Below are 25,179 nucleotides of genomic sequence, written 5' to 3'. Positions count from 1 at the left end.
CCTTTTTTGCTACACCTAGGTCACCACGTAAGATAGGCCCTAGATGCCCCTTGGGCAGGGTGCTGTGTATGTAAAAGGCAGGACATGTGTTTTATATACTATATGTCCTAGTAGTTACAAACAGCCTATATAGTTTCTCACTATTGCGAGTGGTGCTCCTCTCACAGATTGCATTGGAAATGCCCAGACATATGTCTAAGTGGTATCTTTTGATCAATGAGGAATAGGGTGGGCATGTTTAGTATCTTGGTAGCACGGAATCCTGCTTACTGGTAGAGGTAGATTTTTTTTTTATTACCATTGTAGAAATACCATTTTTAGAAAGTGGGCATCTCTCTGTGCTTATAACTAATGCTTTTGCAGCTTGGCTCCAATCCACGTCTGGGGAAGAGTGACCGCTCCAAATGGTGAAGACTTTCCAAACAGCCATCACACTGGATCAGCTGGGTGTGATAGAAGAGGCATCTGCATACTGATTGACAGTCTTCCTGGGCTGGGTAGAGGGAGGGTCGGTCACACCTTACATGTGAATAGGCTATGTCCTGCCCTCGCACAATAGACTGATTACCCAGACACTGATGTCTGGAGACTGGGCTGGGTTGAAAGAGTGTTGTGCTCAACTTGAAAGGACTCCTTTGAAGTTACCCCCCTGAACAAAGGTTTTTTTGAGTTTAAGTAGAAGGGGCTTGCCCTTTGATTTTTAAAGCACTTTTGAGAACAGGGATGGAACCTCCACTGGAAGGACTGCTGGACTGAACAAGGGACTCATCTGGACTGCTCTCCTGTTGCCCTGCTGTCTGGCACTTTCCTGGGTGGCATAAAGGACTCCCCTAGATACCCTTTCTGCTTGTTGCCCTGCTGCAAGCTGTTTTTGACTAAGGTTCCCCGACCCAACCCCCACCCCCTGTCGGACTATCAGCAGGAACTGCCACCTTCCTAGCTGTGCTGGCCTGCCTGTCTGGTGTTTCCCCCCCCCACCAGCGCTCTCACAGGGTTAAGGTTGCCTTGTTCACTGTGTGCCCCTGGCCCCTACAATTGGCATGTTAAGTGCGCCTAATTCTTTTTTCGGTTCCCTGGATGTTTGGACATCCCAGCACTCTACCCCCAGAAACGAAAGTGCCTTTGGGAACGACGCTGAATGAGCGCTGTGTTTTCCCTTAGCACTGGAGTAGCGCTTTGGCTTTCTGGTGTGTGGGAAGCGTTTCTGGGGACTGTGAGCCCGAGTGGAGTACCTTCGTTTAAACACCCCCTCCCCCAGCCCACCCACCCCACAAATGCAGGAAACATGCTGTACTAGGTCTGTCTGCCGGCGTGTAAAGAGCATCTTTGTGGGCCAGTTTTGAATGATCACAATAAGATCCGCAAAGTTGTGCTGTATCTACAGCTGCAACAAATTGATGTAGCTATTTTACAAGAGAAATTTGACTGACAACACTGGGCTGTTTGCAGCACATTCATGGGGAAAGTTATGTCTCAGGGTTCACAACATGCTTGGGGGGGGGGGGGGGGGACTCATTTGGGCTCGCTGGGGATCAGGGATTACACTGCAAGAGGTGTGTGCTGAATAACGTGGTTTTGTTGTGGCACTTTGTTGTTAAGAACATTTTTAAGTGCTTTTGGTAGGGGTCTAAGAACCTAATTATGTTGACCCACAGTTATCCCATTCCTTACAAGCCAAACTAGCAGCCTATAACCTGCCATAGATTTGGGGGAGGTCTATTTTAACTGTGTGCAAAATCCAGACCTGGACCGCTCCCCCCTCCCACCAAAGAGACTTTCTGCAGCTGCCTGTGCCGTTGCAGTAGTTTCCAAGGCCAGCAGCCTGGTGGCACTTGCTGCAGGAAAGTGCTACACACACTACTGCACGGTCCATGATATACATACACATATAGATTACTGGCTCATCTCACGCAGTTAGCCCAGGTGCAGCAGTGCAACCACCTTGCCCCGCACAGCTGGTTCTCGACTTGGGCTGCCCTCATGAGTGCGCCTTTACCTGGCGTTTCCCACAATACTCCTTACTTACCGCTAAGAGCTGGCACAAATTTTTTACTAACCTATCTTCAGTTTCAAAATTTGTTACTATGTAGGAAGCCTTTAATGCCTATATCCAAGTGATCACTATCTTTAAGCTTGAAGGGGGACTCAGCTCCATTCGAGATGGTCTGTGGAAGTTGGAAAGGGAACTGGGAGAACTAGAACACGCTCATGTGGAAGTAGCGGATGAGGCACTATTGGGACAGATCTCTTATAAACTAGAAAAATACAATGAGCTAGCGTATGATGAGGTAACACACCTATGTGAATACGCTACAGCCAGGGTTTAAGGTGAAAGACCAAGTGCTACTTTGGCTGCTCTCCTTCAGCACGATCAGAGGGAGAGGTACTATCAGTGTTGGACGAGCAGGGGGTGCCAGTGCATGGAGCTCCGCAGGTGATAGAGGTTCCACGACTATTATAATGACTTCTACAGGTCAAGGGTTACCCATAACGCACAGGCCACAGCAGACATCGCAATACAGCGGCTTTCAGACTCACACAGGGAGCGCCTTTTGGCTCCGCTCTGTGGAGAACGCAGCAGCATTAAAGGATATGCCTAAGGCAAAGGCTCCTGGTTCACATGGGTGGATGGTTACTTTCTACAAGGCCTTTCAGGACAAACTCCCCTCATTTAGTCAATTTGTTTGAGGAAATGGCAGGCAATGGTACCGTGCCACCAACTATGCACAAAGCGTTACTGATCACTTTTCTCAAACCCGGCAAGTCTTCTTGTGGTTTGTCCGGGTGTTGTATAAAGATCTGCGTGCAGGTTAATGGTCTGATATCTGAATAAATTGTCATTACCAGGGGCACGTGGCAGGGCTGCCCCACCCCCCCTGCCTTATGCTCTGGTAGCAGAGCTTCTGGCCTGCCCGTTACAAGAATATCCTGCTCACTGTGGCATTCACTCCCCCCCTCCTACGATCTAATTATTTCAGCATAGGCCGACTACACCCTCCTTTATGTCTGTGACCTAGGACAGAATTTGTCTGCGATCCTTTGTGAGGTGGTGAGATTTGGTAGCCATTCTGGGCTGCATGTAAACGGAGATAAATCTCTTATTTTTCCACTCACGGAGTCCATGGTGCCTGTTCCACTGGAGTTTCTACTCAAGCGGACCAGCGAGCTGGTGTAATATTTGGGTGTGCAGGTCCATACCAATCCAGAGATGGTAGTGCGGGAGAATTTGGGAGGACCCATGGAGGTGATTGATCACTGTATTAGTCTTCCACTTTCTCTCACTGGCCGTATATCCATCATGAAGATGGTTGTACTTCCACGCTTCTTGTTCTTTTTCGTGAATATTCCCATACTGTTGCTTGGTGCGGTGTTTCGCTACCTGCGCTCAATAATGTTGCACTTAACGTGGGCCGGTAAACAGCCACGAGTGCAAATGGGATATGCTCACTCTACCCTATACGGCTGACTGCCTTGGCGTGCCGGATCTCGGATTGTATTAAAGAGCAGCACAAGCTATGTTTGCCTACTAATGGCTGCATGGCCCATTTAATCTGCGGCATCTTTGGTTGGAGTGTGATGGGGCAGCTCCTTTGTCACTACCTCATTTCCTTCTTCACAGGCTGGTGCAATGATTCCAAATAATAGACCCGGTTGGCACAACAAGGTACCTATTGAAGAAACTGGCTGTTATGCAGCAGGGGACACTGCTTTATTCTCCGAGCATACACCTTTGGAGCGGTGTTGCTGGTTTCCAATGGGGCAGAAGCGTGCAGCAATAGAGACACTGCCTGGACTTGGCAAGGATAAGTTGCTTTGGGATTGGGATCAGAACCTGGCACAAGCAGCGGAGCCCACATTACTTGCATGATTTCATCATTTTTGGGCACTTCATTCATCTGACGGCACTCTGGTTGACCCCCGGAGGTGCTTGCTCTTACATATTTAATACAATCAACAACTCCTCAACAAGCAGAGTGAGTCTTATATTCCTACGCACAGGATGTCAGGAAGCCTGGTCTCTCTAGGGCGTGCCTGGAGTGGCAGGTGTATCTAAGTATCAAAAAACAGTGGACTTATTGCTGTTCAGTTATCCGTACTATTTCCCTGAATGGCTGCCATCGGCTGGTACATTTTAAGTACCTCAACAGGGTATAATATACCCTGGCTCAAATGTTCACATATGGATTGAACATTGCCCTCGTGGTATGGATGACTGACTTTGCACATACAGTGTGGCACTGTCCGGGTGTACAATAATTGTCAGTTGGCATTTAAGGTTTTGGGAGAAATCACGGGAGAGGTGTTGGCTTGTTCACCACTGCTTGCCCTGCTGGGGTATGATCAAGATGTGCCCAGTGGAGGCCAGCTACTTGTAGCGTGATCCTCTGTTGGCTAAGCATAGGGTCGCAATGCACTGGATGAAGGGGACCAACAAAAGCAGAATGTCACACAGATATGGCATACTGTAATATTTGCTCTGACCCATCCCATGACCATATGCCAATCCGCAATTGCCTGAGAGGTATATGGGGCCCAATGCTGCAATGTTACCATATCTAAAATAAAATGAATATAAAGTTAAAAAGATAAACCTGGAATCAGTCTGACAATTTTATGGAGCTGTCAATCATAATCCTTTTCGTAATGAGCAGAAGCTAGGCAGAGTGAAATTTTTACTCAAGAAACAAGTTGAATCCTGAAGGAACACACAAATTATCATCCTATTACCCTTCTGTCAGATCCAGCAGAGGTCACTGAAATTGGGACATGTCAAGTGTCCAAGCAGCTGGAAAAAGTTACATTTTTAGAATATGCACAAGTTGGTTTTTGTCTAAATATAATCACAAAATCTGCTTTATTAGTGGTCTCTGATAAACTTTGAATGGCGGTTGAGGGCAACAACGCAACAAAACATTAAAGCTGTTGGATCTGCCATGAGCACTGAGCACTGAGCACCTGGGGTCAAAATTTGCTAATCTCTAGACTATGTGAATATGGCACTGGAGGTAACTACTGCGTGGCTTTCTTTCTTTCAAATATATTCCAAAAGGATATGACGTTTCTGTTTATCTTTCCAATAAGAGGAGTTTTCCAAAGGGTCGGAGCTGTTGTATCCCTTTATTATTTACACCCCGACTTTATCCAAACTAATCAAAAGCTTTGGATATGACCTGTTTACTTACCCGGATGACAACTTATTTGTTTCTCTTTCCAACTCCTACTAGGATAAACTTACAGGTTGGCTCCGCAAAATAAAAATATGGATAAACAATAGCTGGTTTAAAATTGACATGGAGAAAACCGAGGCCTTTGGGAATTATCTTGCTACCTGGTTTTCAACTCAATTGCCTTATTTCCTAGAGCTTTTCTGTCCTCAAACCAATACATAAAGTCATGTGTCAAACTAAACAGCAAACTTATGATGAAAGCTCAATTTTTATCAGTTATTTTATCATGCTCCTTTTAATTACGAAACCATTATTTTCTAACACTGTTGTCGGAAAACCGGTAGAAATCTGTTGCAGCTGCTGTCACTGTCTCCAGGTTTGATTACTTTAAATTCCTGTACATAGGTATTGCTAACAATCTTATTAACACACCCCAGATCATCCCAAATCAAGCAGCCCGATCCATGACTCTAGCTTCTCGCCTTGGCTCTGCAAATGGAATTATGCCTAAACTCCCCTGGCTCCCAGTTACAGACAGGAGTATCTTCGAGTCATCTGCTTAGTGCACAAACGTCTTTAAGGGCATCATCCAAATATGTAAAAGGACAAACTGGGTAAACACATTACACAACGTCAACTGTATTCCTCGTCTTTCTATCACCCCATTTCAGTAAAGCCTCTCCTATAGGTCAATTAACCAATCAGGTACTAGTACAGAACAGCTTGTCACCAGAGTGGGTATCCAGGTGCTTGCTGCAAGTGTTTATTTGAAAAGCCAGGGTGTCAGAGAGGGTGTAGTGCAGATGTGGAGGGTGTTCCAGGCGTTGGTGGCGAGGTCAGAGAAGGAGCGTCCTCCGGTGCAGCAGAGGCATACGCGTGGTATCTTCGCGAGGGCGATGTGCGCAGAGTGAAGGTTTGTGGTCGGTTAGTGGAGATCAAGCCAGTGGTTCAAGTAGGTAGGTCCTTGGTTATGGAGGGCTTTGTAGGCATGGTCAGGAGCTTGAAGTGGCATCTATTTTGGATCCGGAGCCAATGGAGGTGCTGGATGATGTGGGTTCTCTTGGGCAGGTTGAGGATCAGTCTGGCAGCTGCGTTCTAGATCTGAAGTATTTGCATGACTTTGGTCGTGGTGCCTGCGTGGAGTGCATTGCTGTAGTCCAGTCAGATGGTGATGAGAGCCTATGGCACGGTCTACCTCGTGCCGATTGGGAGTTACTTAAAGATCATGTGGAAGCAGGCTCAGGAAACTTCACTGACTTGGCGTTTCATGGAGAATTTGTTGTCAAGAATTATGCTGAGGCTGTGGGCATGATCTTTCGGTGTGGGGGTGGGACCGAGCTCTGCTGGACACCACGAGTTGTGCCAGAGCGTTGAGTGTCTGCTGAGGATCAGAACCTCTGTTTTGTCTGTGTTGAGCTTCAGGCAGTTGTCCTTCATCCAGGGGTATACGTTGTTCATACAGTTGTGGAAGGTGGTGTTTGTCGTGGTGGGGTTTGTTGAGAGCAAGAGGACGAGCTGCGTGTTGTCAGTGTAGGAGATGTTGATGTTGTGTGAAGAGTTTTGGGCTTCGGAAGTGAGGTGGGGGGGGGGGGGGGGAGGGGTTACTCTCTGGGTGTGTCCCATGATCCCAATCGGGAGTAGTCAGTTGATCAGTGTGTGGTGGAAGACAATGTGTAAGGCAGCGGTCAGGATCAGGGTGGCTGCTTCTCCTCTGTGGAGCAGGCTGCAGATGTCTCTTGCGTCAATCAGAGTTGTCTCGGTGCACTGACTGGCTCTAAAGCCTGATTGGGAGGCATCTAGCAGGTTGTTTCTCTCCAGATGTTCAGCGAGATGGAGGTTGATGGTCTTCTCTAGGACTTTGACGGGGAACAGGAGCAGAAACATCAGGTGGTAGTTCTGCAGCTCACTGGGGTCTTCTGAGGAGGAGTCTGATCTCTGCATGTTTCCAAGCTTCTGGAAAAGTGGTTGTGGTTAATGAGGCATTGAGGATGGTGGGGAGCTGGCATATCTTGTTTCTTCCGAGGTTGAAGATACTGTGGGGGCAGGAGTTGATGGCTGCTCCAGAGTGGATGGAGCTCATGAGTGTGTCAGTTGTCCCCATGCAGTGAGTGGGTGGTCAGCAGTAGAGGTTGATGGGACGCTGGGGAGGTCAGAGGGTTGGGGATCAAAGTTACTGTAGATGGTTTCTATTTTGTTGTGGAAGTGTTCAGAGAGGGCATCGCAGAGTTCTTGTGAGAAGTGTGATGGAGTTTGATGGCTGATGGGCAGGCAAACTCAGACGATGGTGAAGAGTTCCTTGGTTTGGTTGCCGCTATTCGCGATCTGGCGGGTCAGGGTTTCTTTTTCAGCTTTTATCTGACAGTGGCAGTCGTTGAGAGCCGTTTTGAAGGGGGCTCAGGCTTGCTGGTGCACCATCTTCTCTCCAGTTGTTTGCACCTCCGTTTTGATTTGCTGAGTTCCGTAATATACCAGCTAGCTTTTTTTGGTGGTTCTGTGGATCTTGGCTGGTTTGGTTAGGCCGTCCAGGTCGACTGCGCTGATGATTCAGTCCAAGTATTGCCTGATCCAAGTTGGTGGTGACATTGGGCTGTGAGGTGCAGAGGGTGCCGATCCATTTCTGCTGAGTAACCTTGGTACAGCTGTGGAAGTGAGGGGGAATGGGGGGGGGGGCAAGAAGGCTATGGGGGTTGTGGCCAATGGGGGGCAGGGGGATCTGCTGGTGAGGGTGAAGTCTACGATGTAGTGGTCTGACCAGGTGAGTTCTATGGTGTGGCTGTAACTGATTCTGTTGCTGGATGTCAAGATAGGGCCCAGTGTTTGTCTTGCTTTGTTTTGCTTTTCTGTTCTTGCACCTAGGTTGTGGAATTAATTACCTGTCTAATTAAAAAGTACATTTCCTCCCTCTTGCTAGTTAGGAAGGAGCACACAATCTATATTTTCTATTCCTAATTTTCTCTTTGACCATGTCTATTTCCCTTAATGTCTGGTGTCTTCAGATGATACAGTGCACTAAAAGTTCTAATCATAACAGAATACAACTAGGAAGTAGCGAATAAGTGAGCTAAAATCCAAGATGAACCAGGATGAAACTCTGCCGGCCAGGAGAAGTATAAAGAACAACTGACCAAAGCCAATTAAAACTGGGTGTGGAACGATCTGGTGAAAGCAGTCAGATTAGGGGACAAACGCTTTTTGAGGCATAAACTCTCATGTTAGTCAGCATGCTGTTTAATTGGTTGCCTATCATCTGCAACTGCAGCTAAGGGTTGAGCATTTTGAGAAGCTTTATACAGATAGGGGAGCTCCCCAAGGTGAAATTACAAATAAGGGGCTGACACATTAACACAATTATCACCTCTTGAAATCTCTTTTGAAGTATCATTCGACACATTGATGACCATAATCCCAGGAAAGGCTCCTGGGCCAGATTGCATCCCAGAGGATTTGTATGCTGCTAAGCTTCTCATAAGGGGGCCTACCGTAACCTGTTCTCAATGCATCCTGTAAGGTGGTCCTATTCCAAAATATTGAATGCCAATGAATTTTTCATATATGAGAAGGAATGTCAGGAAGATCCCTGCCAATTATAGACCTAGTTTAATTTAATTGATAAGATTGCAGAAGTTATCCTGCTGACAATTACTGGGGAAACTGTCCAATGGGCCTTGGAAAATCATTTTCTCAGACCAAGTAGGAACTGCCCCTTGCATTCCCTGGTTATTGAATGGTGGTGTGTATCAGATTTCCTCCACTGAAGTCGAGACCCCTGCCATACTGGCAAAGATTATGATCTACCGATGAAATAGAGGCTTATAGCCTTCCACTAAGCGAATTAAGTTCCAAGGGTCATTTAAAAATCCCCATGTTAGCCTATATCAAAAGCATGCTACTTAAACTAGACTTTTTCTGGGAATCCCCTGCTGAGGACAGTTCAGTAACAAAACTATCGATCAAAGAAAAGCTAAGGGCCGGTCTATGAGAAGAGGAAGTAAAGAGTTGTAAGGCAGACAGTCTGACTGATGGATTTTTTAGACCAAAAATTCACTCCTTTAAATGAATCTTTTATTGATGAAATTCCAGGTCTTTTAAACAGCTATATACAAAAATGTATAGATGGGATTTATACCTATCTATAGTTAATGTACTAACTGAGGAATTAAGAACTGCACAAGCACTTTATGCCCATCATGTAAGTTAGAGTCTGAAACAGTGTACCACTTTCTTACGCACCCCCACGCAGGAAGTGGATCAAATCTGTGTGTCAACTCATGGGTATCAGACAATACAAAACTGCATTAAGAATTTTGAGATCCGATATTAGTAATGAGATTATCAGCGTTGCCAAATTTGTTTCTGTTCATTTTGCACAAATATTTTGTATAGATGATGGAGGTATTGTACTTTGACGATTAGTTTAATGTATCAGGGCACTGTTTAATGGCTTTACTTCAGATAAGTACAAGTAACATTTCACATGTGATCTAATTGACAAGAAATATTAATGTTTTTAGATATTCGTGATCTTTACTGTTTTATGGATCATAAATGCGAAATAAACAGATTTTGATTCACTGAATAAATTGACATAGTAGCTGGAGTCATCTTAATTTCTATGCAGAAATATCAAGTTAGCCTTTTCATACACGGTCACAGTGGTAATCACAGAACTGGACATTATGGTATAAACGTCTATTTCTATAGCAGACAGGTAGCACTCTGTTCAACTTTCCTCAGCTGTCCTCGTTTGCCCAGATTGAGAATTTTGACGAGATTAGATTCAACGGAAAAGCAGTATGCAGACAGGTTTTGTGGGCTTACTCCAACCACACCGACGAGAGTCCCGCTCATGCCTCTATAGAATCTTGGTTACAAAGATAGAAGGGTACATTTCTTCAGAATCACATTCAAATCAACTGCAACACAAGAGATATACATGTAGACAGTTTGCAAACACCAGGGACACTATCTCCTAAGACCCATCAGGCTGTGTATTTCTTTTAATAACACGTTCTGTTGAATTTTACTGTTGACAAAGGATATTTATCCTCAATTGCCTACATAGTTTCCCAAGGGGATGAATCCAATTTATTTACGCCATTTGAATATCTTAATCAATTTTTTTATGGATATTTTTCTTTACTAAAAAGTTACACTTTTTCTTAACTGTGTAGACACTGCACATTCCTTGGCTCTGACTGCAGGGTGGCTTGTTTAGCAGACACTCCATGCATCTTCATTGAGGACTGCCTTGGTATTCTGGTTGGCTACCTATGGTGGGTAAATACATATTTTGCGGAAAGTGAGTTACCCCCCCAGTGTTCCTCACCCACCCCACCGCCACACACAAAAATGTTTTTTTTAAAGGTAAGCTAATTTGTCTGCAAATTAATAATGCACTCAAAGAAAAATCTGGTGCAGTGTCTGCAAATATCTTGTTTGCAACTTAACGCCAGAGCACATTAAGTGGGTGATGGACATGGTAAAGCTTTTTTCTGATGCTCTGCACAGCTGTGATGGTCGCAAGAAACACCCATACTGATTGATAAGGGGATACTTCAACTGTGCCTAAACATATTTGGCCTTGAAGGGGGATTTTGATCAGCATGCTCTACCCCATGAGCTCAAATATTTTTAACTATGATCTGAGGTAGCAGTGCCTGCCTACAGTAAACTTAAATAAGAATCTAGTTTAAAAATGTCTAAAGTATTTCCACTTTGTGCCAAGTACTGTTTAAGTAAACCCTGACCAGTACCTACTGACAATGAAGGCCCAATGATCCAGTATATAATTCGTCTTACCTGACCGGAACATTTACTAGTTAGAAAGTCCAAGATCTCCCTGATACCGTACCATTCATAGGCATACAATTGCAGTGCAGAAAGGAATGCCTTGTGAGGGGTACACGCCATCAGATTCAATGAATTGCTTGATGCCAGCCACTAATACTTATGAAGAGGAAGGCCAAAACTGAACCGAAACACTAAAACACCTTTATGAAGGAGTAAATAAAAGAAAAAAATGCATCTCCCTAGAAAGGTGGCTGGAATTTCTGAGATCAAGAGGAAGTTTGCAAAGTAAGCAGAAAGATACTGCACATGTTTGTTCGTAAGCAGGGCTCATTCATGTGAGATGGGCAGAGGGACTAAAAAGAAAGGATTTAAAATGCCAGCATTCTTTTTTATCAAAGGTCTTCATTTCCCAGCCAGTTGAGAAGGAGGGAGAGAAGGCTGTCAGAAACAAAGCTAAAATGGATGTAATGTCATCCCCTTTTCTGTTAACAGCAAGCCCTTAATTCAAAAAGAAATTATGTTTGTCACAAATGATAGATACAAAATGATTACTAAAAATATGAAATGAGATTTAAAGCATATCACTCTCCGAGTTTTTTGTAACACATTGAATATAAGACAAACAGTAAGAACAAAGATAAAAATAATGCACTTACGATCTGTCAGACTTGCAATCCCTGCTAGTGTAGTGATGGGGACATGAGGCATATCCCCATTCATCCTGAAGCACTAAGATAGTAATCTGTGCAGATATGTTAATGCAGGTGCCAGCTTTCATTAATTTCCATCTCTAAAACCCTACAAAAAAAAGTAGGCCATTGAATTACAACCTGTACTTAATTACATTCATATTAGTGTTTTTCATTTATTTATCAAGTAACCAATTTATTGCATTAAGAATCAAATTTTTGTGGTTGGTGGAAGCCATGATAGGAATTAAAGTACATAACAGAGCTTTACATACAAGCCAAACAGATGAAAGATGGCAGCGGTCTCATTCACAAACAAAATGTTCTCTATTTTACTAAATACTTCACGAACTACGAGACAGATTGTTGAATGAGCATCTGCCTGCTTTGACAGAGCCATATAAAAACACACTTAGTATATGTTTTTATTACTTTTCTTTTGATGCAACTTTACGCCCCGCATGCCTCTATACATTTCTATTCATAAAACGTAGCACCCCACACGAGGATGATAAGCAGCAGGGCAGCACAATATTACCTTTCATCTCTAATGTTATAAGGCAGTCCCTCACAAGTGAATAATCAATGAAGTGACAAAAATAAGCAATAGTAGTGAAATCTTGTGGTAGCATGCAAAAGGAAATTGTCCTAATGGAGACATTGGGGAGCTATTAGAGACAATGGTGAGCATCAAATCCTGTGCAAGAACGAAAATGCCAGTGCCAGCAAAATTACCTGCAGGGATCTATGCAAAGCAGTGATGACAGTTTCTAAACATTTGATCATTGCTAAAAACTGAGGGCAACTCCCAAAAATGTTTAAAGTTCACATTGACCCATTTTCAGGCTGCATTTCGGCCTTACATCAGTTTAAGTGTGAGGTAATGCATATGAGAGTGTAAGCCATAAGGAAACCGTTGCTTATCTGTAACAATCTGTTTGCAGATGTGAGCGCTGTAAGTTTACATGATGTGCACAGTCCTGCCATCTGTGGTTGGACTGGGAATATAGAGCTTGTGTTTCTTGGAAAAAGCTTTCGTTCCAAAGGGGATTCATGGTAACTCCCCAAAAGCCTACAATGAAGCAGAACACAGCCTATGCCTCACACTTTTTTCATTTGAAGGGTAGCTGTGTGTAGCGATGCAAACCATTAGGACGTTTATGTACTTCAGCCACAGACTGAAATCAGTGGCATGTCAGCAGAACGGAGAGGTCTAGAACACAGTTTTGATCACACACCGGCTCAACTGCACTTCTTGGCGAGCATAACTATCCACACAGGTGTTTAGGAAGTGTATCAACTGAAGACCAAGCAGCCACGTCGGAGAGGACAGATAATGGATGCTGCCTAAACAGGCACTGGCAAAGCCAATAGGTGTCACGTATGTGCAGGATATTGGCTTTGGCAATGTGTTTTAGCGATGTTGTAAACCAGTGTCATGACTAAGGATTGGTGGAGTAAAGTGGGGTAGACTGGGGGGGGGGGAATAGAATGGAGTGAAGTGGGGTAGCTTGGGTTAGAGTGGAGTGGGGTAGACTGGGGGTAGAGTGAAGGGGAATAGACTGGAGTAGATCACAATGCAGCAGCGGTCACCATGGAACAAGCACAGTAGGCCTGTTTCGTGGTAACCGTTTTAACTGCATGAAGTGACCGTGAGAAATCCACAGGTAGTTACTGTATCCACCAGAAAAAGCGTTACCGAAGGTAAGTAACTTATTCTTCTGATGGATACACCTACCTGTGGATTCCTCACCAAAAGAATAGAGTCCCCAAGCAGTATAACCTCCGATGGTGGGTGCCCGAATGGTCAAACCAAGAAATCTTGCAGCACTGAGTGAGCAAAATGGCCATCCCTCCTGACCTCAGAGTCTAAACAGTAATGCTTGGCAAAAGTATGGAGGGATGCCCAGGTCGCTGCCCTGCAGATGTCAGCCACAGGAACACCTCTAGCCAAAGCCGATGAAGCTGCTTTGGCCCTGGTGGAATGGGCACGAAGCCCCACAGGTGGATCTCTCTTCGCCAAAGAATAGCAGATCTTAATACATAGAATGACCCACCTGGATAGCGTTCTCTTGTGGACCGCTGTACCTTTCTTCTTCCCCACGTATCCAACGAAGAGCTGTTCATCCTGTCTGAACTCTTTCGTCCTGGCGACGTAGAAGCTCAGTGCTCTTCGCAGATCCAGCCGGTGGAGCCTCTCTTCCTCCTTGGATGGGTGAGGTGGAGGGTAAATGGAAGAGAGAGTAATTGACTGCCCCAGGTGAAAGGGTGTAACAACCTTCGGTCGGAAAGCCGCCTTGGTCCTCAACACCACTTTGTCCTTGAAGAATGAAAGGAATGGGGTTTCTACAGTTAGAGCCTGAAGCTCACTAACCCTTCTGGCAGATGTTAATGCCACCAGGACAACAGTTTTAAATGCTAGGAACCGTAAAGAACAAGAGTGCATGGGTTCAAACGGGGCCCCCATAAGAAAAGTTAAAACCAAGTTAAGGTCCCACTGAGGCATAACGAATGGCGTGGGCGGATACTTATTAGTGAGTCCCTTTAGAAACTTTAAAACAATTGGAGATTTAAAGAAGGATGGTTGATCAGGAAGGCACAGAAAAGCAGATAGTGTAGACAGATAACCCTTAACAGTGGCAACTGAAAAACCTTTCTGTGCCAAATAGAGCGCAAATGACAAAATGTCAGATAAACCAGCTCTTAAAGGATCTAAAATATTCTCTCCACACCAGCTTGTAAACTTAGCCCAACGATTTGCATAGATTGACTTGGTGGAGTGTAGCCTGGCCGATAGAATAACTTCCACCACATCTGGATGGAGAGAAAAGGAACTCCGATTGCCCCGTTCAATCTCCAGGCACGAAGATGCAGGCTCTGGATGTGGGGGTGTAGAATCTGCAACTGCGAGAGGAGGTCCACCCTGCAAGGGAGACGGAGCGGAGGGCACTGAGAGAGTTGGAGTAGGTCCGAATACCACACCCTTCTCGGCCAATCCGGAGCCATTAAGATGACTTGAGCTCGGTCCTGGCGGATTTTCCTGAGAACTCGAGGAATCAAGGTTATGGGGGAAACGCGTAAAGCAACTGACCCTTCCAGGACATCTGAAACGCTTCCCCCAGAGCTCCTTGCACCGGATACTGGAGGCTGCAAAACAGTGGGCACTGCGCATTCTCTCGAGTTGCAAACAGATCTATTTGTGGATATCCCCACATCTGGAAGATATACAGAACTAGATCTGGATGAAGACGCCACTTGTGGTCGACCGAGATGCGTCGACTGAGAATGTCTGCACGCACGTTCAGGACTCCGGCCAAATGATGTGCAATCAAGCAGATCTTGTGGTCCTGAAGCCAGGACCAGAGTCGAAGAGCTTCTCTGCAGAGAAGATTCGACCCCACTCCTCCCTGTTTGTTTATATACCACATCGCGGTCGTGTTGTCCGTTAGAACCTCGACCAACTGACCGCGAATGGAAGGGAGGAAGGCCTTGAGTGCCAGCCGTACTGCCCGCAATTCTAACAGATTGATGTGTAATTTCTGTTCTACTGGAGACCAAAGGCCTTTGATCTCCAGGTCCCCCAGATGAGCTCCCCACCCTAGAGTGGAAGCATCCGTTACCACGGAGGCCACTGGAGGGGGTAGCGAAAACGGCCTTCCTTGAGACAGGTTGTCGACCGCTGCCCACCATTGAAGATCCACTGCAGTGTCTCTGGAGATCTTTATCGAGTCCTCGAGATCCCCTTTGCGCTGAAACCACTGCTTGCGGACGCACCACTGGAGAGCCCTCATGTGCCAGCGTGCATGAGTGACCAACAGTATGCAAGAAGCAAACAGACCGAGCAGACGAAGGACTTTGAGGATTGGAACTACCGCTCCATTTCGAAACATTGGAACCAAAGCCTGTATGTCCTGAACCCGCTATGGCGGAGGAAAGGCCCGATTCAATGTCATGTCCAATACTGCCCCTATGAACAGGAGGCGTTGAGAGGGCTCCAGGTGAGACTTGGGTACATTGACTGAAAACCCCAGGCCGTACAACAATTGAGTCGTCGACTGGAGATGGCACCGCACGAGCTCTGGAGTACTGGCTTTGATCAACCAATCGTCCAGATAGGGAAACACAGCGATGCCTTTTCTTCTGAGCTCTGCCGCTACCACCGCCATCACCTTCGTGAAGACTCGAGGTGCTGAAGTAAGACCAAACAGGAGGACCACAAACTGATAATGTTGTGATCCCACCACAAAACTGAGATACTTCCTGTGCGATCTGAGGATCGGAATATGAAAATACGCGTCCTGCAAATCGACCGACACCATCCAGTCTCCTTCGTTCAATGCCAAAAGAACCTGTGAGAGGGTCAGCATTTTGAACTTTTCCTGTTTGAGGAACCAATTCAAAATCCTCAAGTCCAAAATCGGTCTCAGCCGACCATCCTTCTTGGGAATCAGAAAGTATCTTGAATAGCACCCATGGCCCCTCTCTTGCTCGGGAACCAACTCTATTGCACCTTTTTGTAATAGGGATAATACCTCCTGCTTTAACAGGAGAAAATGGTCTTCCGAACAGAAGGATGGGCGGGGAGGGAGGGTGGGAGGAAGTTCCCTTAAGGGAAGAGCGTACCCCCTCTTCACAATGTCGATGACCCAGGAGTCTGATGTTATGACCTCCCACATTGGAAGAAAAAGGGTAAGTCTCCCCCCTACTGGAGACGAATGGACAGGGAAAGGTGGAGGACTACGGCTGCTTTCCTTGCTGCACCCCTCCCGAGGAAGAGGAAGAGGCAGAGTGCTGCAAGGTGGCTCCTCTCGTACGGACTCTGCCCCTGAAGGATCTGTAAGGCAGGGTAGAAGCAGTTTGTTGTGGTCCTTGCAGTCTTCCTTGAAAGGAACCACGACCAAATCCTTTAAATCTCCGAAAGCCTCTAAAGGTGGATGAGGCCGACGACTGGAGTCCCAAGGATCTAGCTGTCGCTCTGCTCTCTTTAAAACGTTCTAAGGCTGAGTCAGCCTTAGAACCGAAGAGCTTTTCCCCATCAAACGGAAGATCAAGGAGCGTAGCCTGCACGTCCGTCGAGAAGCCCGATGATCTAAGCCAAGACTGCCTCCTAGAGACTATGGTCGTGCCCATAGCCCTAGCCACCGTGTCCGAAGTGTCCAAACCAGACTGGATTACTTGCGTCGCAGCCGCTTGAGCATCCGAAAAGAGTTGCAGCATCTCCTGTGACACATTAGGATGGCCCTTTGCCTCTTCCATAAGGGCATGTATTTAACGTCCCAGTATGCATGTGGCATTGGAAGATTTCAGGGCCATACTGCATGATGAAAATGTCTTTTTAGCAGTATGGTCCATCTTTTTCGACTCTATCAGCAGGAACCCCAGGAAACGAGCCAGGCGAGGATCTGGAGGAACATGAAGCCTGGACCACAAGGCTCTCCGGAGTTGGTTGCCTGGAAAGAAACTCCGGATCCCAGGCGCCGTTCTGTAACGCCGAGCCACCGCTCTGTTGATCGCAGCGGTGGATACAGGTTTCATCCAAATATCCTGAATAGGGTCCAGCAGAGCCTCATTGAATCGAAGAAGAGGCTCAGCAGAAGCAGGTGTCGGATGGAGGACCTCTGTCAATAAATTTCTCTTAACCTCCGCGGTAGGAAGAGTAATATCCAAAAAGTCTGCAGCCTTACGAATGACCTTATGGAAAGAAGCTGCTTCCTCTGTGATCTCTCCAGGAGAAGCTAGGTCCCATTCCGGGGTAGTATCAAGGCCACTAGCCGAGTCCAGACCTTGGAAGTCACCTGAGGGCTCTACAACTTCTCCTTCCTCCAGGTGTTGCTTCGCACACTCCTCTTCCAAGAGACGAAGGGCCAGGCGCCTTGATGTAAGTCTGGACTCCAAGCCTGGAGTCGACAAGGCGTCAGCAGATGCCGAAGATCTCAGTCGGCGCCGAACCTCGGATTCGTCCGAAGCCGGAGGCTCCGGCTCCACAGCGTTCTTGGACGTCGATGGGATCCGAGGCGAATCAGACGGCGCCGTAACAGGTGTAGCCATCCTGATCGACATCGTAGGCATTGGCGCCGCTTCAGACGCAGCAGACATAAACGGGGTGAACGGCGCCGACTTGAAAGACGCCGGAACACCCAAGTCGTAGGCCAAAGGACCAGACGGACCTGCATGACTTCCACCCGGCGCCATGGAAGCAAAGATGTTAAAAATAGCGTTCAAAAACGCTGCAGGATCCCATCCCGGAGTCGGGAAAGCCGGGTACTGTTGCTGCTGCACCGGCAAAGCTGCCGAAGAGGGTCCAGGTAACTCCTGGCCAGGAGAACCTTCAGGCCTCTGAGGAGGCTTGACCTCAAAGACCAACCCGGGTCGCCAGAGGTGGGGGGGTGACGGTCGGGCTTATCTCCCACGTCGGACGACGCCGAGCCGACAGAGAAGCCGATCTAGACCTGGACCGTCCTTTGCTCGATCGGCGCAGAGATACATGACGGCGCCGAGAGCCACTATGGTGATGACGAGACCTAGAGGATCTCGACGAAGACTCCCTCCTATGATGCCTCTCTTTCTTCTTCTTGGACCGGGCCAAGAATAACTTCACCTCTCTTTCTTGGAGTGCCTTAGGGTTCATGCGCTGGCACGAACCGCATGCCTCGATCTCATGATCGGAACTAAGGCACCAGAGGCAGTTTTCGTGGGGGTCGGTAACCGACATCCGACCCCCCGCATTGGTTACAAGGTTTAAAGCCGGATTTTCTAGGCTGCGACATCATAACCGTCCGTTGGTAACAGTAGCACCCTGTGAGCCTCGAAGAAACAACCGTTATTCGGGCACGGAAAAAAGGGAACTGACGTCTGCACGCCGACGACGGCTTCTTATTGCCTAGATGACGTCATGTGACGTCGCGTGGAGTCGGGCGACTGTGACATCGTCGACATGCAGAGCTAGAAGAAATTTCCGTCGAAGGCTGGCGCGAGGGAGAATTCTTTTGGTGAGGAATCCACAGGTAGGTGTATCCATCAGAACTACCATGCAGCGTTAGCATTAACTGCTAAGGGCACCGAGCAATCAACTATGCAAGCACTGCTTTAGAGATAGGATTTTCAAGGATTCGTAGGGCAAATAACATGAAACTAACTGCTTTCCTGATAGTATGTGTGGTAGCAACTAAAATAGTCCCTCTCAAATCTAAGTGTGTAAAGTCCCATCAGTAAGGACTGGCTTTGGGACATTCAAGAGACGGAATGACATCAAAAGGGAAGTAAGCTTTGGCAACTTTGCATAGCACTATCATCTTTAGGTAGCACGCCCCCAAACCTCCCCCACCGTCAGTATGCAGTAGTTGCCCCATCCAGGACACAGGGTACTAGCATTTGAGATTATCTTTCCTTATTGCACAATACTCACCGCCTCTTACCAATGGGAATCAAACAGATTTAAAAAGGAGAGAGGGAGAGAGGGAGAGAGAGATATATAGATATATAGATATATATTTATATATATCTATATATATCTATATATATCTATATATATCTATATATATCTATATATATCTATATATATATCTATATATATCTATGCTCAAATAAAGTGTATCTTTTGTTGCCAAGATTTACATTCCTTTGTATCCTAGCAGTAACCACTCCTATGTTGCTCAAGCATGGGCAGGCACTTGTTTTAAATTTCTCAGTTTTGAAAGTATTTCAATTAGGAAATTATCTTCTCCCTCTACTTGCAAAAGACCATTATGCTACTCGATAATCTTTCAAATGAATACCTAGTACTCTAGTGAGTCATCGCCAGAGAGGTTTTTACCAATTGCAGCTCTGAAGCTCCTCATCTTGTGGGTCATCCCAATAAATAAGTACCATGCACCATCCCAAAGTTCTCGTGCACCTAGGCCCTGATAGACTGGCAGCTGAACAAAAGCTGTGTCTTCCTGCATCTGGTCACCTGTATGGAAAGCAGGTTGGCCCAGATACAGCATTCTCTAGAAGCATGGTACAGAACGGCTTCTGGAGGAATCATGCAAATGACTGCCTGTTTACATCCCTGAGGTCTACAATAGGGAAGACCTTTCTAGACGGTTTGAGAAGCAGATAAAGGATGAGTCGAGCGACAACTCATTTGACAGAATTTGAGCAATTTTCCCCTTATAGACCTAGTCCCATTTTTTATCCTGCAGAGACCTCTCCTTAAGCTGTTTCATTGGGGCGGCTGCAAGGGAAGTAGGGTGGCCCTGATAGAGCAGATTCCATAATTGAGGTTTATTTACATGAAAAGGCTAAGTCCAGAGTTCCTTTTCAAAAGAAAGCCTGTTCTTGAACTGGATTGGAAATGTACCCTGTAACAATGTATTATGCGGTGGCTGAATTATGTTTCAAGTCTTTCTGCTGTTCGTTTCAAAGGAGAGGCTTTACTGGGCATCAAAGACTTTAAAGGAATCAATGAAGTTATTAGTTGTTTAAGACTACTTGGTGTCCCTTCAGTTATTTGGGTCTTTCAAAGTCGAAGGGTGCCAGATGATTAACTGCATCAGTAGTTTTATGAGTATCTGAGCTTCCAAGAAGGTTCTTCAAACAAGGCGTAGCACGGTATTCCTATTTTTTTGCCCTGTGCTGCGCCCCTCAGGGCAGCAATTTCTGAAATTCAAAGTTACTACTGTTCAACCATTCCTATAAATACTTGTGGAATGTATAAATTTGCCCAAATACTTCAGGACTGGATCTTAAATAATAAATAAGCCCCCTTACATCATTTTGGTGTCGGGGTGGGGAGGATGGGTAGTTGCTCTTTCCCCAAATATTCCAGGACTGGAATTAGAAGAGCAATTTTCAACTTCCAGTGTCTGCCACGCCCACTGCTGTCCTGAGCGTACAGCACAGGGCAAGAAACACAAACAAGTGCATGGCACACCCCCTAAGGCTGTGCCTTAGAAGGAAGTCGGAACCCCTTTCGAGGCAGACACCCTATGGATAGCTGTGTCTGAGCAATATCAGACCTCTTGAAGCCATCACTGGATGAAATCCAAGCTGCAGTCTGTTCTGACAGCAGGCTTCATTGGGGGGGGGGGGAATGGTTGCTGGTCGAAATAGTCTTCTGGAAAAATATTTAATGGCCCTACAGTTGAACATTCAGCCTAATATACGGTACCCCCAAATCATCTTTTCATGCACTTCCATCAACATCTTTGGTGAACAAAAACACACATTCAAAGAACTTGGCATCAGGCTCTTCAGCGCAATTCACTCTAAGCCAATGCTAGACGATGTCTTCAATAAAGTAGTTGGAGCCTTCAAACCCACACCGTCTCCCCGTCCTCTTTCTCAAAGCAATCCAATCCCAAGGTCAAAGTAGTATGTGGTCCTGATGCATTGATTGTAGCTTTTGGGAGAGGTATCAGGAGTCACCACGAAACACAATGCCAGCATGGTTTGTCGAGTACATCTGCACAGGGTATTCACTTTTTCCTCTCAGCATATCCTACAAACCTTGATCACATGCTTGTCATACATGCTCCTGGATCCCCCGACAGGCCCCAGATTATTTATTTAAAAAAAATCTTTTTGAGCATTTTCTCACCCGAAACACCATTTTCTCAGACTGGACACACCCTTCCATGTTTCTGACTTATTGGGATACTCTGACTTTCTCAGCACACCCTCATAATCGAACCACATCCCTCTTGGCCACAATAAGGGCAGTATTACAGATTAGGATGGTATTTCATGCTATTGTCTAATCACCCCAGATCCCCAAGTATCACTTGTTCTGTCAATTCTCATTCTGAAACAATAGCTATAGTTAAGGTTTTCCTCAGGGGTACAAAATGTTATCAGTCATTGTTACAGCGCAACTCTGTGTGCCCTTGAGATTACACCCTCATTTTTAATAGATATATGTGGATGTAGTAGGTTTGATGCAAGATTTTGAGCTAAATCAACAAAAAAAAAAAAACTTGATTGCACCATATCCTCTCACAAATATTTACAGGCTCCCTCCCTAGATAGTGCTCTCTAGGAGTCCCAGATACTGTTCCCATTTGGTCTTAAGCCTATCCAAAGATAGCTGACCATTCGGGGACAAAGGTTCTATATATTTTCTATATCACATGTTTATGGAGGGGTGTTAAATTCAAGTGGCGATTTGCCTGCATGCGGAGTTAAATTTAGATAATGCATAATGGATTTGCAGTGCTGGAAGTCCAGAAAGTTCAGATTGCTCCAGTTTGTCAAATGTCACCATTTTATGAATCACCTGTCAAAACATTTCCAACCGTGGATAAACTATAGAGGCTCAACCTATGAAAACCCTCAAATCTTGAATCCCATAGTGGCATCTTCAGAGTAATTCTGCCTCCCCATCCTATTAACTCCATTCACCCTTCTCCATGTCTTAATAGCCACTGCAGCCGGGACACGAGCAACACGTAGAGTGCTCCCGGCCACACAGCCAGTGGCTATGATTGAATATTGCCTTTCTGTTAAGCAACCAAAGATGGTTCCTGTTGTCCCACAAACTCCCATTCAAATACCACCAGTTATTAGGCTACTCAGGAATACAATTTCAGGTGGGCAAAGCTAAACCGCCATTTACGGGAAAGTAATGTAATCAGTGAGGTGACAACCCCACCTCATTTTAACAATCTGATCACATTGATAGGGGGGAAAAACTACCTGGAAATGCATATATAGTGTTGTGCAACATATATAAATGTGGGTAGCACAATCATTTTGTTATGTCGCCCTCCCAATCACTGACAACAGGAGCTTCCTCCAGCATATCCCATCAGCCCTATATTCAGTAAGTATCATATTGAGATTTTGGTGCATTAATTCCTTCAGTTCCCCAGTAATAAACATTTGCAGGTTTTCAAATCCCTCATTTGTCCATTGTAGTGGGTAGGGCCAGTCCACAGGTGGGTTCCAAACAGAGTGCATATATGATTGACTTATGGTAGCTGATGTTACGCCCAAATGTCTTGCAAATATCTGCAATGTTTCAGAGTATGGAGTGCAGGTGGCCTGCTAAATACAGAAGGATGTTACATGCGTATAAAGGGATGATGTCAGTCGTCCCTGCTTGGATCCCATCTTCTGCCTCATATGAGAGCATCTAAACTCAACCCACTCAGCTAGGGGTTCAAGCCACATTGAGTGGACCCGTGCAGCATGAACCCAGATTGATTAATTTTTCAATGATTTGGAGTAACAGATTAGACAATCTTTGCCTCAATGTTAATAAGGAAATCAGCATGTAGGAGGCGCAATCGTCTGCAGGTTTATCCATTTTATGTATGAGGACAATATTGGCAGCCCTTTCTTCCAGTAGACATCCCATCTTCTATATCCCGATATAATCCTTGAAGACTAGTTTGCAAACAGCATGTAATTGGAAGCTTAAAACCAGTTTGCAACAAAATAACCAGTTAGCAAATCACAAACTAATAATGAAAAAAAAAAAAACAGAACTACAGCTAAGCAAGCAAGATTTTATTTTGCATGCTTATTCAGATTGTACATTTAGATGTTCAACATCCATTTAAAAGTAGTATTTCCCCACCCCACAAGCAAAGATGCAGCTTGTAGTGGCAAACGTGTTTCTCACTGTTGCATGCCCTACAACAGCTTCCCATTCTGCAAGGATAGTCATGCAACTGTGTAAAAGTAAAGGTAGGGTTCCATAACACAGCTATGCATCATCACGTAGTGATGACATGCACCCTTCTTTGTGGCAGAAGGAGCGCTTGGTGTAACAATACAAAATCAACATTACATCACCTTTCATATATAAAAAAAAAAATTGCCAACCATATTTGGTTAGTACTCCAACTCCAGCATTAATTTCCTAGTCCTGCTATCATACATTGAAAGCCTTTACTCGTTACTGATCTCATCTCTGGCATAATAAATTGATATGCTGGAGCAAACAGAGTACCAACCAAAAATGGTTGTGTTTCAAAACTAAACAAGATAAACAGTTTATCAACGTACCAGACGAAAGACAAAATGACTAAATGCAGGAATTGGATTAAGTTTTGCTTTTTAGTTACTACAGAAATAGAGCAGTACAAACACACACTATCATTAAAAGTTAAGAATCAGCTTATAGTTTTTTGCAAAGGAGTGCAACCATTAAGGTGACCCGCTCCCTGGTAGCCTCCGTTGACTCTTGTAAGCAAGCAACCTTAATTAAGTAACCTTCATTTTTATTAACAATACTTCTAAAACGGTTTTAACCCACAAAACAGATCACAGATATTGGCTTTAAAAAGGTATGAATCAAGATTATGAATAAGTACAGAGAAGTGTATGTAGGTCACCTTTTGTTGAAACGTTTTTTGTCCTTTTCAGTAATGAAATGTAAAAGCTAATATTTAGATGAGATCCTTGAAGGGGACAGAATCACTGCCAAATTGCACTTTATGCCATCTGAAAATCTAGAAAAACTCACTTTTATTAATAAAGATTAGGATAAAGACGCATATAAAAGGAGCACATTTCTAATACAAAATTTTGAAAATATATGAATCGCTTGTACCTATTACGTGTGCAACCACCCGGGCACTTCAGGTTTTAACAAGACAGTGCAACCAAAGTACAAAATAACCAAGCTAATCTCCATTATATGGGGTCCTTTGGACATGACTCACTGAGAGCCTACGTGAATCCATCTGACTAATAGTTCATCAATATGCAGAATTGGAACATGAATAGCTTTATTGTTAATGAATACCAATATGGGCATCATTGGTCTTAATCTTCATGAGAACTCTCTGAACCCTCAAAACACTTAGCAAAAATGAGTACAAAAATGGTTTTAAGACCTATTCAAATGTATGGTTCGAATAAAGAGGGCCACAGTTCAGATGTTTAGGCGGATAGTTAAGCAAGATGCGCAGCAAAGGTAACATTTTGAGATCTGAATAGATAGAAGAGGATCCATTTTACTACGTACATTAATTCAGATTTACTGTAGGCCCCCTAACACAGACCATTATGAGAGCTAGAAAAGTTTAATTTTGTTGCAGCTGTGCTCATGACACCCTCATCATTATAAGGTTTGACAAACGCATAAACAAAAGTTCTGGGCCTGATAGTCTGACCTGAGAGAAGATGATCACACTTCAGACTCTTACAATGTCCTCAGGATCTAGGCCATACACCAGTAACAATGATCAAGGTTAATAGTTTTGAAAATGTTCTAGACTCAGAGCTCCTTTTGCCTCTAAAGGCAGACTAATAAATTCCTAACAGGACACAGGTAACTTAACAATTTCCAAAAATGCCAGTGGGATATATTTGGGGAATCTACTTTGCTGATGGGCAGTCTCTAATGCAAGCACCATGGCATTACGTTCAATTTTCTCACTGAGTGCAAGAATGGTTCTGTAAGTGTTTGCAAGTGAGCCAAAGGATGAGAAAAATGTGAAGAGGTGTCATGTCTAAAATACCCATATTTGGAATTTGTGGCTCAGGGTCAGAGTAGTAAAACTCAACTCCTAGTAAATCAGTACGAGCTTTTAGGACACCAT

The 25,179-nt window shown here is 45.0% G+C and overlaps 1 protein-coding gene across 17 annotated transcripts in view; it reads right to left on the bottom strand.

Moving 5' to 3' along the window:
- The window catches only part of NIPBL (NIPBL cohesin loading factor), a 1,341,000-nt gene that overhangs the window by 1,227,223 nt on the left and 88,598 nt on the right, over window positions 1-25,179 (bottom strand). For all 17 annotated transcript variants that reach the window (XM_069221119.1, XM_069221174.1, XM_069221201.1 and 14 more), the window contains exon 2: window positions 11,615-11,756. In XM_069221119.1, the coding sequence (XP_069077220.1) occupies window positions 11,615-11,678 (64 nt within the window). In that variant the 5' untranslated portion in view covers window positions 11,679-11,756. The remainder of the gene's footprint in view (window positions 1-11,614; window positions 11,757-25,179) is intronic.

This window comes from Pleurodeles waltl, chromosome 1_1 (genome assembly GCF_031143425.1).
Source record: "Pleurodeles waltl isolate 20211129_DDA chromosome 1_1, aPleWal1.hap1.20221129, whole genome shotgun sequence".
Lineage (NCBI taxonomy): Eukaryota > Metazoa > Chordata > Amphibia > Caudata > Salamandridae > Pleurodeles > Pleurodeles waltl.
Note: the sequence above shows the minus strand (reverse complement) of the source record. Positions and strands in the feature narration are given on the sequence as shown.